At 34.1% G+C, this 16,217-nt stretch overlaps 4 protein-coding genes and 1 long non-coding RNA gene across 6 annotated transcripts; 3 read left to right on the top strand and 2 right to left on the bottom strand.

Moving 5' to 3' along the window:
- Positions 1-1,068: 1,068 nt before the first annotated feature.
- Positions 1,069-3,531, top strand: LOC114193543 (protein GRAVITROPIC IN THE LIGHT 1). 2 transcript variants are annotated; one of them, XM_028083379.1, is made up of 2 exons: positions 1,069-1,495; positions 1,945-3,531. In XM_028083379.1, exons 1-2 carry the CDS (start codon positions 1,396-1,398, stop codon positions 3,261-3,263), a joined length of 1,419 nt encoding a protein of 472 aa, XP_027939180.1. In that variant the 5' UTR covers positions 1,069-1,395; the 3' UTR covers positions 3,264-3,531. The 2 variants fall into 2 exon arrangements, with proteins under 2 accessions (XP_027939180.1, XP_027939181.1); XM_028083380.1 differs by having other exon boundaries at positions 1,421-1,495; positions 1,884-3,531.
- A 168-nt stretch (positions 3,532-3,699) lies between these two features.
- Positions 3,700-4,628, bottom strand: LOC114195239 (transcription repressor OFP17). The gene has a single exon (XM_028085637.1). The coding sequence runs from the start codon at positions 4,380-4,382 to the stop codon at positions 3,837-3,839; it is 546 nt and encodes a 181-aa protein (XP_027941438.1). The 5' UTR covers positions 4,383-4,628; the 3' UTR covers positions 3,700-3,836.
- A 2,767-nt stretch (positions 4,629-7,395) lies between these two features.
- On the bottom strand, positions 7,396-7,854 carry LOC114195096. Its single transcript, XM_028085492.1, has one exon. The coding sequence runs from the start codon at positions 7,852-7,854 to the stop codon at positions 7,396-7,398; it is 459 nt and encodes a 152-aa protein (XP_027941293.1).
- Positions 7,855-9,331: 1,477 nt separating this feature from the next.
- Positions 9,332-10,818, top strand: LOC114193066 (protein MAIN-LIKE 1-like). Its single transcript, XM_028082765.1, has 3 exons — positions 9,332-10,158; positions 10,233-10,320; positions 10,392-10,818. The coding sequence occupies exons 1-3, from the start codon at positions 9,533-9,535 to the stop codon at positions 10,494-10,496; spliced, it is 819 nt and encodes a 272-aa protein (XP_027938566.1). The 5' UTR covers positions 9,332-9,532; the 3' UTR covers positions 10,497-10,818.
- A 2,651-nt stretch (positions 10,819-13,469) lies between these two features.
- Positions 13,470-15,165, top strand: LOC114193314. Its single transcript, XR_003606251.1, has 3 exons — positions 13,470-13,577; positions 13,681-13,766; positions 14,911-15,165. It is a non-coding gene; the product is annotated as an uncharacterized LOC114193314 (long non-coding RNA).
- Positions 15,166-16,217: the final 1,052 nt, after the last annotated feature.

Genomic DNA, 16,217 nt, shown 5'->3' on the forward strand with positions numbered 1-16,217 from the left:
ATGAGAAAAGAAGGAAAGAATAAAAGGGGGTATGGAGCCAAAATTTAAAAAAAAAACATGTTTCTAAGAGTTGTTGGAAAAGTGTATTTTTTTTAGTTGAATTATGGATGAAGGTTAAATTTTGCAAGATGTGTTTCAAGTATTAAATGGAGATTTACTTATAAAAAGATTTTATGACACTCAAATAAGTAAGAGAATATTCAACTATAAGATTATAAATAGGATGAGAAATAAACTCACCCTCACACACGTATGTTCTTAACCTACCTTGATTTTGAAAGAAAATATATCGATTAGTTGATCACATATATGATTAATGTTCATCTTTTTAAATTAATTATGACATAGAAATGACTTAAAAAATATATATGTTGTTCCTTATTAACATAATCGTCCATGTTTTAAGAATTTACTTTTTTTTTATAATTTACTTAACATTTATACAATTATTATTTTGTACTCTACTTAAAGAAAATATACCTGTAATTATTCTTTTTTATTTGATATCGAAGGAAAGAAAATAGAACTCTTTTTAATATTTAGTTAATGATTTTTTATCAGCAACATAAATTTATAATATCATATTTTTATTGTATTATTTTTACGAGAAAATTTATTAAATAAATATGGGAGTAGTCAAAATATGAGAATATTCATTATTTAAAAAAATGAAGATATTTGTAAGCAAATATATGTATGAATTTATATATGAGGTATGAAAATAGATATAGACAAATCCATATCTCAAAACCCATGAGTATGAAATTCTTTTGAATGCTAAATAAAAGCATTAATTAATGTATGATAGAGGGATTGATGAGTTTGAAAATTAAAATAAAAAAATTGATAAGAGAAACGCCACTGTAGTAGTAGTAGCAGTATTGGTATCAACAATGGAAGTTGTTTTAGCAGAGAAGGCACACGCGCAAAGAATGAACGGTCACGATCGTTTGTTCTGTGTTTGTAAGGGAATCAATGAGTGGCGTTGGATGCATCTGCATGGGGATCCATGATTTCGAAAGAAACCAAACAAGTAGTAACAACCTCGCGTGCATATTATTTCTTTATCGTTTCATTGTTTTCTTCAAACTTCGAAACCCACTTTCACTTCATTTTTGGTACTGGTTTGCGCGTGTCCCTTCCTGCTCTGCATGTACATTTACACGCACACCTTTTCTCTCTCTCCATTCTTTGAAGAAAATCTTTCAGTTTTTTGAAACAGTACAGATTAAGATTCCCTTTCCTGCTTCTCTCACCTTTCCCAAACACCCAGAACAATAATAAAATAACACGCTAATAATGAATAAACAATGACTTTCTCGCGTTTCGCACGAAGCCAACACTAACACACACGTACGAAGAAGGTGTGTATTCGCTCAAGTTTCAAACTTTCAAATGTCAGAGACAGAAGATGGTGGCACTGAACTCCAACTGAGAGAACTTGCAACCTTGTACTGTTCATCACTATTCCTCCCACTACACTTCCACTTTTCTGGTTAGATTTTGGCCCTGCCTTCTTGCTTTCCTTTGAAACTCAAATGGGTTTTGCCTCTTTCTTTTAGTGCCGTTTTTAATTGTGTTGTGTTGTGAAGTTTGAATACAACAATGAGTTTTTTAGGTGTTGAAATGTGTCTTGGGAAACATTTAGGCTTTATGCTAGCTATTTAAAATTTCAAAATAAACAGATTTTCTTACATTTTTTATTCTGGGATCCTACTTGCCACCACTATCTGGTGTTTGTGCCTGGAATCTTGGCTCTGGCTGAGTTATTAGGTGTTTGCAATGTGGTTTTCTAACCACATTTCATCGAATGCGCTTTGAGTGAGTGTTTTGCTTCTTTTTATCTGGATTTGGTGAAGTGCTTACTTGTCTGTTGAAGCAAGGATCACTGCTGGATCTATTTGTATGAACAAGGTTTGATCTTTTTTACCATGGACTGCTCAGATACTAAGCCAGTGAAACCCAACTCCAATAACATATCAGAAATGGTCTGCAAGTTTGCGAAAGTTTGTAGATTGAAGTCTATTGGGGTGTTTTCCTCTGAAATCCCCAATCTCCCTCACTTCCACAGACCCATTTGCAATGAGACTCCTTTGAGTGAAAACAGTAATGAAGAGGGGAAATGCTATCACCAGAAAGTGCATCCCCACCCCATTGAAGTGCCAGCCAAAGAGAAGGCTTGTGCTGGTTTGGAGGTGACGAGGAAGATATTTGATGCTGTTTCAGCGCTGAAATTGGCATACCTTCAGCTTCAGCAGGCGCATATCCCTTATGACCCTCTGAAAATAGTTGCTGCTGATGACCTGGTTGTTGCTGAGCTTGAGAAGATTTGCAAGTTCAAGCGCGAATACACACAGAAACATTGCAAGAAAGCAAGGTTCAATGCCTCTCGTTCTGCTCCCTTAATGGCTGAAATTGTGGCCAAGGAAGCACAGTTGGGGAAGCTTAAGTCTCAAAACAGTGCCAAAGATTCTGAGATTGTCCGGTTGCGGCGCGAGCTGCTGGATTTGGAGATAGGGAATAAAAATCTCACTGAGAAGATCAAGCAGATAAGTTTGGAGAAAAGGAGAGCGGGTGTTTTGAGTGTTACTGAGTTTCAGGATGTCTTCAAGGCTGCTTCAAAGTCCATTCATGATTTTGCAAAACCAATGATTAGCTTGATGAAAGCTTCAGGTTGGGACCTTGATAGGGCTGCAAGTTCTGTTGAGAATGGTGTTGTTTATTCCAAAAGGTGTGACAAGAAGTTTGCTTTTGAGGCATACATTGCTCGCAGAATGTTCCATGGTGTTGCGTTAATATCTTATGATGTGAGTGATATTATGAAGTTTGATGACCCTTTTGATGCACTGATGGAGAATCCACTTTCAGATTTCGCCAAATTTTCTCTAGCAAAATACCTTCTGGTTGTGCATCCCAAAATGGAAGAGTCATTCTTCGGCAATTTGGATCACCGAACGTTTATAATGAGTGGCAAGCACCCTAGAACCGAGTTCTATCAATTGTTTGCTAAGATGGCAAAATGGGTTTGGGTTTTACTTGGATCTGCTCGGTCCATAGATTCTTCAGCAACCCTATTTTCCGTGAACAGAGGAAATGTGTTCTCCAACTTGTACATGGAATCTGTTGAAGAAGAAAAGGAGAGTGCAAAGCTTTCAGATGAAGAAAGAACGACCCACAAAGTTCAAATCATGATCATGCCAGGGTTTAAGATTGGAAAGATGGTGGTGAAGTCCCGAGTTTATGTGTCAAAATATTCAAGCTAAATGGTGGCCTTTTTAACTGGTAATTCAGCTAACAGAACCACATAAATTTTGTACTAGAGTTATTTGAAATGCTAGAACCTCAACCACCAGCTCTGGTGTTGTAATCTTTTCTATTAATTAGAGACCTGATATTGCTAGTAGTTACGGTGGTCTTAAATTTCCTTACTGTTCTGTATTTTCCCTTTTAACCTTTCAATTTTCTCTATAAACTGTAAATAGGTGTTCATGTAAAACTGCTTTTCATGAATGCACTTTATTTTATTCGTAACAGAGTGAGAGCATGGTGTTATTGGTATATTTAGTATCATAATGTGTCTTCATAGTTAAAATGCTAATCTTGATTATTGCCAAAAAGACAAGAAGCAAGGATTCAGTTTTTCGAACAAAATCAAGATTCTGATCTATGTAAGTCCATAGGTGTCTGAGATAAATAAAGTCAAGATGGATCATTCCATAAAAGGTTTCATATAAACTACTACACTTATAGATTGCACACATCCAATTTTGTGGGAACACTGAATTGAAAATTAATAAATCAATATCTATTTACTCTCACACTCTCTCCTTGTGCCTTCACTGGGAACTGTTACTGTCCCCAGTGTCAGGAGAAAACAAGTCCTTACAAAGCTCTCCATAAAATCTACTAACCAAATCAATGTAGACAGGACATTTAAGGTTCTTCCAACAATACAAAAGTTCCTCCACATCCATCAAGTCCCTAGTCTTCCCTTCTTCCACAATCATCTCCACCAAATAATTCTCAAAACTCTTGCACGCATCTTCCACCTCTTGCCTCGAACCTTCTTCACTTTTCTCCACCGCACAAACCGGTGTAAGCGGCGAAGGAAAGAGTGGAGTTTCATGAACATTGGAGGGACTCCTGAGTCCTTGCACTGTGTCTGTGTGCTTAGATTTCTTTGGAGAACGAAACACTGACTGTAACAAAGAAGACATAGTTGGTCTTTTAGGGGAGGCCTTAGGGAATGAGGACTTATGAGCACGGAACTTGAGAGCTCTTATAAACACAAGCTTCTTGGGTTTAAGTCTGAAGAAAAATAGTAGCCTTTTGCATGGGTTGAGAAGCTTGGATTTAAAGACACCCAATGCTTTCCCTTTCATCTCTAACAAGCAAGAGAAGAGTGTTGTTGAAGAAAGTAGAGTGCTTTAGTTCAGTAGCGTTGTGTTTGTTGGAACCTAAGTTGTTGTTAACTCGGAGAGAATGAGGTTGTGATGTTGGGTAGAGAGAGAGAAGTGTATTGGTGTGTTGAGAGGGTGTGAGGTCTTTAACAAGTTGTGCTAATTGTGTAGTTAGTTGGTGTGTGTGGGTTTCACGTCTTTCAGTGATGTGGCATTGGATAGAAATGGCATAGCAGTAGCATCGATATGTTACCACACAACATACGCGTTAAGGGAATGAAGCAGTGCTGTCTTTAGCTGTACTATGAACATTCATTTGAGGAAAAAAACATTTTTCATTTTAATCTCTCTCATGTCATGTATATAGTGTTTCAACAATGAATATAGTAGGATTCTGCATTGTTCTGACTTCTAGTATAATATACGCAAAACATGAGAAAATAGTGTTAATAAAATATATTGGTTTGATTGAAAAACATTCTAAAAAATCTTAAACAAACGCACTTGTGCTTGTAATGATGTGTTTAGCTTTTATAGGAAAGGATATTAGGTGATAGAATATTAGAATTAGTGGAGCTGGTGGGTAAAGGGAATTTCGGCTTTGTCTTCAGTGTTGTCTCTTATTTTAGTTAGTAATCTTGGAAATGAATAAAAGGTATGTTGAAAACAGATAGGCTTTTACTTCCTGTACCATGCACCCTTTAAATTTCTTTTAAAAAATGACTATTTTACTTTTTGTAAAAGTGACTTTTGGATAACATATTTTTGAAAATTTTCGAAACAAACTTTTTAAAATAAGACTTTTAGAATAAAATATCCAAAATGCATGAAATACTTTTAGGAAAAAAAATCAAAATAGGATTTTCAGAACAAAAGTTTTGGAATGTATGGAATATATTTTGGAAAAAGATATTTCAAGATAATTTTTTTGGAATAAACTTTTCGAAACGCATGTAATGTCTTTTGAAACGAGTTTTTTGGAACGCTCTATATGAAATGTGTTTTGGAAAGGATTTTCTAAAATACACTATGATATGGAAAAGAGTTTTTCTTCACATTTTCTCTCTTCTACTTCATCTGCAGTGTTTTTCCTCTCTTCTTCCTCCACGGGCCTACGGCGATAGCGATGATGAAAGCGACAGTGCCAGTAGTGGTAACACAACAGGTGCAATGGTAAATGGTAGTCTAGTCTTTTTCTATCAGTGTGGTAGTGCAGTTAGTAATTGTAGGGGTTCTAGAAGCTATGATCAAACAAGAAATTATAAAATTATAACCCTTTACAATCTTATCAGGCTGTCTGTTATTGGCACCCCGAAATTAATATTCGAAATTCCCCATCAGTTTTTTTTTTTTTAATTCTTTAGTTTGACAAATATTAGGAGTGACAAAATAAGACAGTCTAATCAGAGACGGGCTAGTATGCCTTCGGCCTACTAATTTGGTGGATCAGACGAGTTGAACCAAAATAGATTGACAGATTAAAAATATGGGTTAATTATATTATTCGTCCCTCAAGTATTATGTGATTTTGTTTTTAGTCCTCCAACTACCGTTTGCTCCAATTTGGTCCCTCATGTTTTGAAACGTTTGGAAATAGTCATCCTCTTTTGACGCCGTTAGTTTTGTTTGACACCTGGCAAACGAACTGCCACGTATGGATCCCGTTTTAAGCTGTGTAAGTGGTCTAAATGGGTAGTTTGAGGACTAAAAACAAAATCACATAATATTTGAGGGACGGAAAACATAATTAACCCTACAAATATTAACCCAGCCCACCCCATTTTGGCAGACTGGCATGTTAGGCCTATACTACCAGTGACGGATCTTGATTAATATTTTAAGGGTAGCCAAACTAATACAATCAAAATTATATATTTAATTAGTGTCACCAAAGCAAAGATAATGAATACATAATTTAGTATAACCATAACTATATAAAGAAATAATAATTATTGTCATTTGTTCTTTTATATTCTTGAACTCATCAATAATTGGACCAGAACTAAAATTTCCAGTTATTTATTTTTCAATGTAAATAAACAAATTGTCAGCAAAATATTCACCTTTCATCTTTATTTAATATTCTTGTTTTGATAATCTTCATTAAAAAAACAATTTTTTTATTATAGTAATGACTCACCTGTAATTTTTTGAACTTTAAGAAAATAAATTTATAATTGGACAATTGAGTTAATAGTATCATGGTTCAGAACATATGTGAAAAAGTTGAATTTGTCTTATTTTCATCTTCACACAACTTCCTTTTTTATCATTTTTAAAATATAATTTGTTCTTTTATTCTTTACCAATATTTTTTTAAAAGACTAAGACTAATCTAATAAAAAATTGAGATGTAAATACTAAAATAAAAATTCATGATAATTAAACTACAATTAAAAATCGGTTATGAAAAAAAATACATAGTACAATATTTTTTTTTCTATATTCTTAAAATTGAATATACAAAAAGTTTGTTAGATAAAAAATAATTTTAACTATTAAACTAATATTTCACTATCAAGTAGACAAAAATTTTTTTTTTCAAGAAGGAAAGAAAAACTATAAGAGAAAAGAGTAGAAACAATGATTATTTTCCTCTTTAAAAATACAAAAAAAAAAATTAAGTAAAAGTAAAATATGTGAACAATATGTAAGAAACTTAGAAGACAAATAAAAAATATCTTAATAATTTTTTTTATTCTTTATTTTATTTAATTTCAAATTTTATTATTAATTAATATTAAATATTATGATTTATAAGTCAAATAAAAAAGATTTAATTTAATTTTCTTTGATTTTTGATATACTACACATAATTTTAAAAAAGTTTAAATACTATATATAATTTAAAAAGTTTCAAAATTTTTAATTGCATAAACTATAAAAAAAATCAAAATATTTTAATATACATAATTTTAAAAATTTTAAAAATTTTAAATACAAAAAATGATAAAATAATCAAAAATTTTGGGGGGGCCATGGCCCCTCCCTACTCCTATAATAGTCCGCCATTGTATACTACTTTGTCACCCGAAGTTAATATGACGGGAAATGTGTCATCTACTTGGACAATTGGCTTGCAATAATTAAATCCTTGAATGCATGGTCCAAAAGACCAAAATACGCGTTCCATAATATAGCAAGAAGGGTCAGGTTGGCCACTAACAATTCTAGGAGATCCAGTGCATTGAATTATTGTGTCGGGATTGCTTTCTTGTACAGCTTGATACCACCTGGGAAGTTCATTGTAAGACTCTTCCCAATCTCCAAACTCCTTAGCAATCGCTTTTTGCTTACCATTCCAAGCTTTGTCATATGAAATTGAATATCCGAAATGATTCTTGATTTCAGCTACCAAACTTTTGATAGGTATGGAAGGATTTTCCTTTACAGAGTTCATCACAATAGAACCAATTTGGTTGGAATCAAGATTGACATGATCTGCAGGTTGCATGGTTGACAAACAAGTGTGTGATCCATCAATCTTTCTAATCTCCTAATTTAGACTTCACTTGCTATAAGCAGCCGGACGACTTCATTTTTAAAAAAGGGGGGGGGGGGGGGAGCGGCCTTTGGGAGGACGACTTCACTTTTAAAGTCGTCCTCCCCCCTAACGACACGACCCACTTTTACAAATAAACTTTCAATCGACCCTTTTTTACAAATTCTTGGTCAAAGTGACCCAAAATTACAAATTTCCCATATATGACACTGTGGACTCTTTTGTGTCAAAAGACATCCCAATACATAGTGAATTTTCGTTCACTGGATTTGAAGCTTCAACTGAGGTGTGACTTGATGAGCCAATATGGATTGTATATTGGTTGGTAACCAACTCATGTTCACTGAAATCAGACAAAATATCTGGATATTGACTTTGTCCGGCCATTTCTGTGTAAATTTGGTGAAGAGTGAAAATTTCGTAGGGAAGGATAATAATAAGGTCACAAGAAATATATGACTTCAGAGTTGTATAAATAAATTGAGAATATGCAATGGTGTTTAAATCATGTGTAGACCATTGAAACACATTTATTATTCATTTTTCATTTTAATGCAGAGAAGCTAGTATTAATGGCAACGGTTTCTTAATAAATAACCATTTTAATGCACATAGAAGTTGTCATTAATGACAACGGTTTCTTAATAAATAATGCACAGAAGCCGCCATTAATGGCAACGACTTCATTAATAAGCAGCCAACAACTTCATTAATAAACTAGTGACTTCATTAAAGGACCACACGACTTAATTAAATTAACTACATTGAAATCGTCAGGCGGCTTGGCGACATTAATTGAAAGTCGTTCGCACCGATTACGACTTCACTTTGGTTGTCGTCCGCACTAATGACGACTTCGCTTTCCCAAGACACTGACACTATCACGCACACGAATCTGCGCACATTTATTTCATGTTTGACCGTGCCCGTGATGTCTTGATGTCCTCGCTGTACCATTGCCCAACCATGAATTCAGGGGAAATAGTGGAATTCAGAGATTCCTGCTACTCCCTATGCCATGCACAGTTTAAATTTTGCATGCAACGGTATAAATGAATGGCAACTTTTATTGCTTTTTCTGAATGCACGAAAAAAGACAGTAACAATTCACGAAAATAATTATGCACTGCACGAAAAAATAGTGCATTGATGGACAGCTACATTGTGCATTCACATGAGTGTTGAAGCTGATATCGGTTCAAATAGCTTCAACTTGTGCCCATATTCATCACTTTGGTTTGTGCATTGTGCTTGGATTGGCTGAAAATTTTTTCAAGTTGTGCGCGAGAGTATTCAAGACTTCATCACTCTTTTAGTTGCTTCTACTTTCAAGGTTTAAGTATCATTTAATATATTTTTTTTCAATTAATTTGCATACTTATGTTCTAACTTTCATTTACCATTTCTAAACATGTTTAGCATGGCACAAAATGGACGCCTACCTCGAGATATGTCACTACTCTGACTTCAGCACGAACATATCACTCACGACTTATGGGAAGGACGAGAACGAGTTCTTAGACCGAGAAGAGCTGGAGTTTGGATACTAAACAACCAACACATAATTGATCCCCGTGTCTTAAATTTAATTCATCGGACTGGATTCAGACATGCCTTGTATATTCCGGACATGGATGTGAACCACTTCCTCATCAGTTCTTTATTAGAAAGGTGGAGATTAGAAACTCACACATTTCACTTCCCCCATGGAGAGACCACTGTGACACTAAAGGATGTAGCCATCCTCCTTGGCCTACCGATAGACGGAGATGTGGTCACTGGTCCCACTACGGTTCAAGACATATTCTCCACCTTCCATGAATATCTAGGTGTCATTCCACCACCGACGGTGATAAGAGGGAACTCAATTAGAGTAACTTGGTTAAACACTACCTTCCAACAACTTCCACCAAATGCAAACAATGATGTTATTGCTCAATATGCGAGAGCGTACATTCTCACATTGATTGGAAGCATTTTAATGCCAAACACGTCCGTAGCTAGGGTACATGTCATGTACCTACTTAAGTTAGCTGACTTGAATGTAGTCAGAAATTATAGTTGGGGGTCTGCAGTCTTGGCTTGTCTATATCATTGCCTAGATCATGGCATTCACCTACGCCAAGAAAATATTTGTGGATGCATGATTTTGTTACAATGTTGGGCTTGGGAGATGATTACTTCTATAGTCCCACAACTTCAACCTTTAAGTGATCAGGAGGTGGTTGATGGGGATGGTTTCCCTGTCTGTAGAAGGTAAAAAGCTAACTTTTAAATTATTTTTTTTTCTTGTCATTTAACTAACTTTAAATTGCAACATTTTTATTTAGGTGGACGAACGTAACGCATCGGATAAATTCAGCTTCAATTTCAGTTACTGAATTTCAGTTGAGATTTGATCAAATACGTACGAGACAGGTAATACTTAAGGTAATTGAAAATTTTTTGTTTTTAAAAATTTAAAACTAATGTCTACAATTTGGTTTCAGTTCTTGTGGAGGTCTTACATTCAACCCGAAGTTAGTCGATTGATTGTGGTTGACATCCCTCCGGTGTCCATAGCAACAGTACCAATAATTGCTTCGCGACAGTAGAAATCCATCAGGCGGATAGGGTGATGCGTCAATTTGGTTTAAGACAAAACATTCCGCCTAAGCCGGTTAACCTGGATCAAGTTCACAAGGATGACTTGAGGGGGAGAAACGACAGAGATTGGGTAGCACATCATCACCAATGGATTGCAATTTGGAATGATCGACAAAATCAGATCATTCAAGGTACACCGTTCAACGAAAACGGTCATTTGTGTGATGAAACACCGTATATGCAGTGGTACATAAACCACACTATCCGCTATATATCTCCATCAGAATCTTCCGACGATGAGGTTATTTATATTACAATGTTGTACATTTGTTTATCATACATACTTAATCATTTTAAAAATATATTAATGTTTATTTTTATTTTTATTTCAATTTATTATCATTTACTGTTAAAACAAAAAAACTAAAATGAAGTCGTCATCTGCAAAGATGACTTCACCAGCGCCAAACCATAAACTGGCACTCCGCCTAACGACTTTCATTTCAAAAAAAAGAAAAAACCGTCATGATGGAGGACGACTTCACCCTGAAAGTCGTCCACCATCCTAGCGACTTAACCCAGTTTCGCAAAAAAAAAATAAAATTGAGGGACCCTATTTTACAAATTCGCGTAAAAGGGGAGCCAGAATTACAAATTTCCCTTAATATGACTGATTCTTCATTCCATTAGTAAGTCAATTAATCTTTACATATGTTCCAATGATCTTTTAAAGACAAAGTAGGAGAAAAACCAATAGATAAATTAATGATTTAGTCCTTTAATTTATTTTTTTGTTCATTCTAGTCCTCTTATTTATTTTCGGGTTCAATTTAGTTCTTTAAATATTTAAAAATGTTTAATTTGGTCATTTCCGTTGAATTGACATTAATGTCATGTCGTACATGTCACGTCTCAACTCGTAGAATTTTCAATTTTTTTTAATTTCTTTGATTTTTTAATTTTTTTAAATTACATAAACTACCACATGTCAGGTCATGATCGTGTCACATGTTAGTACTATGATTGTTGTTTTCAATTTAGTCTCTTTATTTAAAATTTCCATTCAATTTAGTCACTCTATCTTTTAAAACAATCTATTTTTGCTCTCTCCAGTTTGAGACCAAATTAATGATTAAACTTAATTGCAACTTATATATACATGTTAAAATATGTTTTTATAATTTATACATAAATCACTCACCTAAATACTTAAATTATTTTATTTTTAATTTTTTTACTTGTAATTTTTTACACTTGGAAAGATAAAATAATTTAAATATGTGGGTAGAGTGATTTGATGTATAAATTCTAAAAGTTATTTTAACATGTGTATATAAGTTGTAATTAAGTTTAATTACTAATTTGATTTCAAATTACACAAGACAAAATTAGACTGTTTTAAAAGATTGAGGAATTAAATTGAATATGTTGTTTTTTAAAAATTAAAAATTCCTCAAATTGATAAGTGATATGTATGGACTCCACATTAAAAAAAGCTTCATAATAATTTACAAATTGAACATTTTTTAAAATTGAAAAACCAAATTGAACCTAAAATAATAAAAGACCACAATAAAATAAATCAACAAATTATATGACTAAATCACTAATTAAATTATAAAATTATGAATAAACATTCATATAAAAAATAAATTAATGAAGCAAAGAGTTTTTTATTTCTATAATAGGAGATTTGTTAAACACTTCTTTGTACTTGATCTAACTCTTTACCCTTGTCCTATCGTTCATCCCTTAATTACTCATTTTGTTCTAAGTGTAAATAAAATATTTAGTAGTTTGTAACTATTAAGGCAGGGAAAAAAGTTTAAACTGGTCGAAACTATAAAAAAAAATTGTTTGAAACTGAAATTATAATTTTAATTGTTCTGAATTGTACTAAACTGTTTTTAAACTTTTTTGAAAAAAGAGAAATTACCTCTATTTTTCGAGTCATAGTATGCATAGCATGGCATGTTCTCTTCAAATTCTCATTGAATCGGAAATTCTCTAAAATTATAATATAAATTTCAATTGAGATGAGATGGATGGAGATGCAGAGGGGCGGCTAGAGATAAAGAACAAAAACATGTACACACTTCTAAATTAGGGTTTTTAATATATTTTAATAAAGGCTAAAATTAGAATTTGAAAATTTATAGGGATACAAGACAAAAAATTGGGTGCTGGAACCAAAGAAATGAAATCAAAAGTCAAAAATCAAATTTCATGAAATGGGAAATTTCTTCCAGTCCCCCATATTTTCTTACCGCATCCTAATAAGATAAAAAGTAAAATTTGCTCTCTTTTCTTCTTCTTCTCGATAGCACCTCCATACTTTGGTGTTTTAAAAAATAATGTGACTGTTAAACTATATCGAGACCCAACAAGAAAAGTTGTGAATAATTTTATACTATAGACGTATGACATAAGAATGATTTCTTCATGAAATTAAAGAAAGATGAAATCACCATTGTGAATAATTTAATTCAATATATTAAAATAAAAATGTTTAACTTTATACTTTAATATTTCTTAATTTTTAAATAAATAAATTATTAAATTTATACATGGTACGTTTATATAAAATATAGTACTATTTATGTTTTTTTTTAATTTATATAAACACACTTTTTTTTGTTTAAATTTTAAAAGATAAATATTATTGTATTTTATTTATGTATAAATATTTAAGTAATAAAATGTAATAATAAAATTTAAAATATTAAAGTTTTAAAATTTTAAAATTTTATATAAAATATTTTTAATCAAACTATTAAAAATTATTTAAAAATATACAAAAAATTGTAAAAATTATAAAAATTATAAAAAAGTTAAAAAAATATGATTAGATTTAAGAAATTGGAAATTGTAAACCCCTTTTTTACAGTTTTAATTCTTGGGCCTGGCCTTTTCGTAGGACCAAGGCCAGCCCAACTGTAGGACCCCCATACCCTTTCTGCTTCCTCATTTCTCATTGCCTGGGTTTTCAGAAACAGAGCTCCCTCCTGTCTCCCTCTACGAAGCAAAGTTCTGCTAGGGCACGTATCATCTCCCATCTCCAAGCTAGCATAACCCATCTTGTACTCCTGGTAAGTCGAACTCTAGAGCTTTAATTTAATTCTTCCCCTTTTCTTCGCTATTGAGCGTATTGGGTATATTAGGGTTCGATCTCCTAACCCCGTTTTGGTCCAGATCTTCATGTTTCAGCTCTACTCTAGTCCTTGTAGTTGCGATACCCCATAGCTAGGGTGGGTTGCTTTTGGTACTCCAAAACAAAGGTAAGGGGAGCTAGGTTTTTCGTCTCTTTTTGCTGCATGTGCTTGTTTCCACTACTGTTATGCATGAAATGACTGGAGGATGCGTGTATTTGTGTAAGATGGAGTTAAAATGCTTGATGTGGTTTGTTTCTGGGGTTGCATGCGTGGAACAGCGGGGGAGATCTGATATTCTCGCCCAAGCGAGCTCGTCTCGCCTAGGTGAGAATATCAGAGGCTCGCCTAAGGTTCTGCCTCGAACGCTCGCCTAGGCGACCAGTTCGCGTTTTGAGCGACGCCCTGTCTCGCTCAGGCGATAAGGCCTCGCCTGAGCGAGAGTTCATGAAATCCCCACTGTTGCATGTCTCGCTTGGGCGAGAGCCCGCTGTTTGAGTGAGGCCAGCCCCTCACCTGAGCGAGTTCGTGAGTGCATGCACTGTTTTTTGATTGTTTGGATGATTTGTTGCATGTATTGTTTGGATTATTCTTCCTAAATATGATGTACGTGAATATGCTTGGGTGTTTGGGTTTTATGAACGAAATTGGTATGTTTGGTATGAGTGATGGCATGGAATTGTACATGATGATTAGGTGAAATGAGAATTGGATGTATGAGATGAAAGTGGTGGTTGTGGTATGAGAGACATGAAATGTGTATGTGATAGGCGTAATTCCATGAGTCTCATGGGGAGACCTCATGGTGGTGTGTAGTGTATATATTAAGATATGGATTCAAGTAAGGATCGCATCCCGAAACTCTAAAGGGTCAGTGAGTCTCAGGTAGAGCAAACTGACCCAAGTGGTGAGAGTAGCGGGAGACCTTAGTCTTTGGCAGGATAATGGCCTTAGATGCTTGAAGGTTAACCTTGTGCGTGGTAGGGTGAAACCCATTGGCAATAGCTCTGCAGAGCAGTAGAGGCCACCACAAGTGCAAGCGTCCGATGAATCCGATCTTAGTATATTTATCCGGATAATTGAGTCATAGTGTCCTGTCTGTCTGTGATAACATGATTCGCTGTGCTCACTGTGTTGACATGCTTGAACTGTTTAAGTTCTAGTCTGCTATGCCATGTAAATTTTAAATTACTCTAGCTTACCCTTTCTTTATTGTGTATGTTTTTGCCGTGATTCTTTTCCTTTTGCAATGATCACCTTACGGTGGGAGTAGATGGAAAGAGCTCAGGAGGTGGATTTGCTGGTGGTAGCGGTGTTGTGTAGTTGGGACCAGTCTTTAATAGCCCTATTAGTAGTTTTTATAGCTTTAATGCCCCTCTATCTTATGATTTCCTGCTCTAGAAGTGACCTTTTTGGCAAGACAGTTAACGTTTAGACTTTGTTTCGTTCTTGGCATGGTTGTATGCCTACGTTTCCTTTTAAGCACTCTTATGGATAACTGTAATAATAGATTCGTACGTGTTCTGTTCCTCTGATTGTTTCTTATTATCATAATTATGCGATGCTTGTTTAGTAGATTTAATCTATTTAAATGGGATGTCACAGAAATTGTTACCACAAACCACAAAGACTTGTCCTCTACGATCTAATTTATTAGTCGACTATCCCATTTTTATAAAAATAAAAAGTCAAATAACCCACTTTTATAAAAAAATAAATTCCATTATTTTTCTTCGCATCTTCCAACTCCACCTCAACCTTATCCTTTTTTTTTCAATCTCATCTTTCATTTCCTTCTCCATTTTCATCTTCACCTCCATTCCATCTTCTTCCACTTCTATCTCCTCCTCTACCTTCAATAATATTTGTAAGTGTTCATTCAAACAAATGAAAATATAAAAAAAAAAATATGAAGTGTAAGAAAAAAAATAAGAATTAATGAGAAAAAAATGGAATTAGTTCGTGTGCATTCTAGATCATACAATTTACGGTACAAAATTACATTACAAATGGTATGAAAATGTAAATTTGTATTATAAATTATATAATCCAAAATATAAATTTATATATAACCCGAAACTGTAATTACAGCATGAATATAATTAGAATTTTACAAAATATACGGGTGGAGAAATCCCCCATGAAATGGTGCAGGTAGTTTGATTAGAAAAAGCAGAAGAAGAATGAAGAATTTGAGAGATGGTTAAGGAAGCACTGTGTATGCATGTGGGGGTTGTGGATAAAAAGGCACAGAATGCCATCATTGATAAAGCCAAGAATTGAGGGATAAATGAGTGAGGAGAGCACCAATAACACAAATGGTTGTCATGATTAGTTGTTCAAGGTCAAACATATATATACACCCCAGACAGAGCGTGGAGAAGCAGATCATGAGATTCAATCCTTCAACTCCAACCCAAAATTAATGTTGCTACTCACTCACACGAAAGCAATGTAGTTGCATAGCAATGACTGATACAAAGTGTTCAGAGACTTCAACCTCCCACGTCCCACAATATTAGTCACATAATGAATCATACATACACACTTTTACCATGCAACTTTTTAACACACCACGTA

Source organism: Vigna unguiculata, chromosome 8 (genome assembly GCF_004118075.2).
Source record: "Vigna unguiculata cultivar IT97K-499-35 chromosome 8, ASM411807v1, whole genome shotgun sequence".
Classification (NCBI taxonomy): Eukaryota; Viridiplantae; Streptophyta; class Magnoliopsida; order Fabales; family Fabaceae; genus Vigna; species Vigna unguiculata.

Bases quoted from the DNA above. Each gene is read 5' to 3' on its own strand.
- LOC114193543 (XM_028083379.1), top strand. From the start codon at position 1,396: ATGTCAGAGACAGAAGATGGTGGCACTGAACTCCAACTGAGAGAACTT. The intron at 1,496-1,944 runs GTTAGATTTTGG...TGGACTGCTCAG, and splicing joins ACTACACTTCCACTTTTCTG to ATACTAAGCCAGTGAAACCC.
- LOC114195239 (XM_028085637.1), bottom strand. From the start codon at position 4,382: ATGAAAGGGAAAGCATTGGGTGTCTTTAAATCCAAGCTTCTCAACCCA.
- LOC114195096 (XM_028085492.1), bottom strand. From the start codon at position 7,854: ATGCAACCTGCAGATCATGTCAATCTTGATTCCAACCAAATTGGTTCT.
- LOC114193066 (XM_028082765.1), top strand. From the start codon at position 9,533: ATGGATGTGAACCACTTCCTCATCAGTTCTTTATTAGAAAGGTGGAGA. The intron at 10,159-10,232 runs GTAAAAAGCTAA...ATTTTTATTTAG, and splicing joins GGTTTCCCTGTCTGTAGAAG to GTGGACGAACGTAACGCATC. The intron at 10,321-10,391 runs GTAATACTTAAG...ATTTGGTTTCAG, and splicing joins ATCAAATACGTACGAGACAG to TTCTTGTGGAGGTCTTACAT.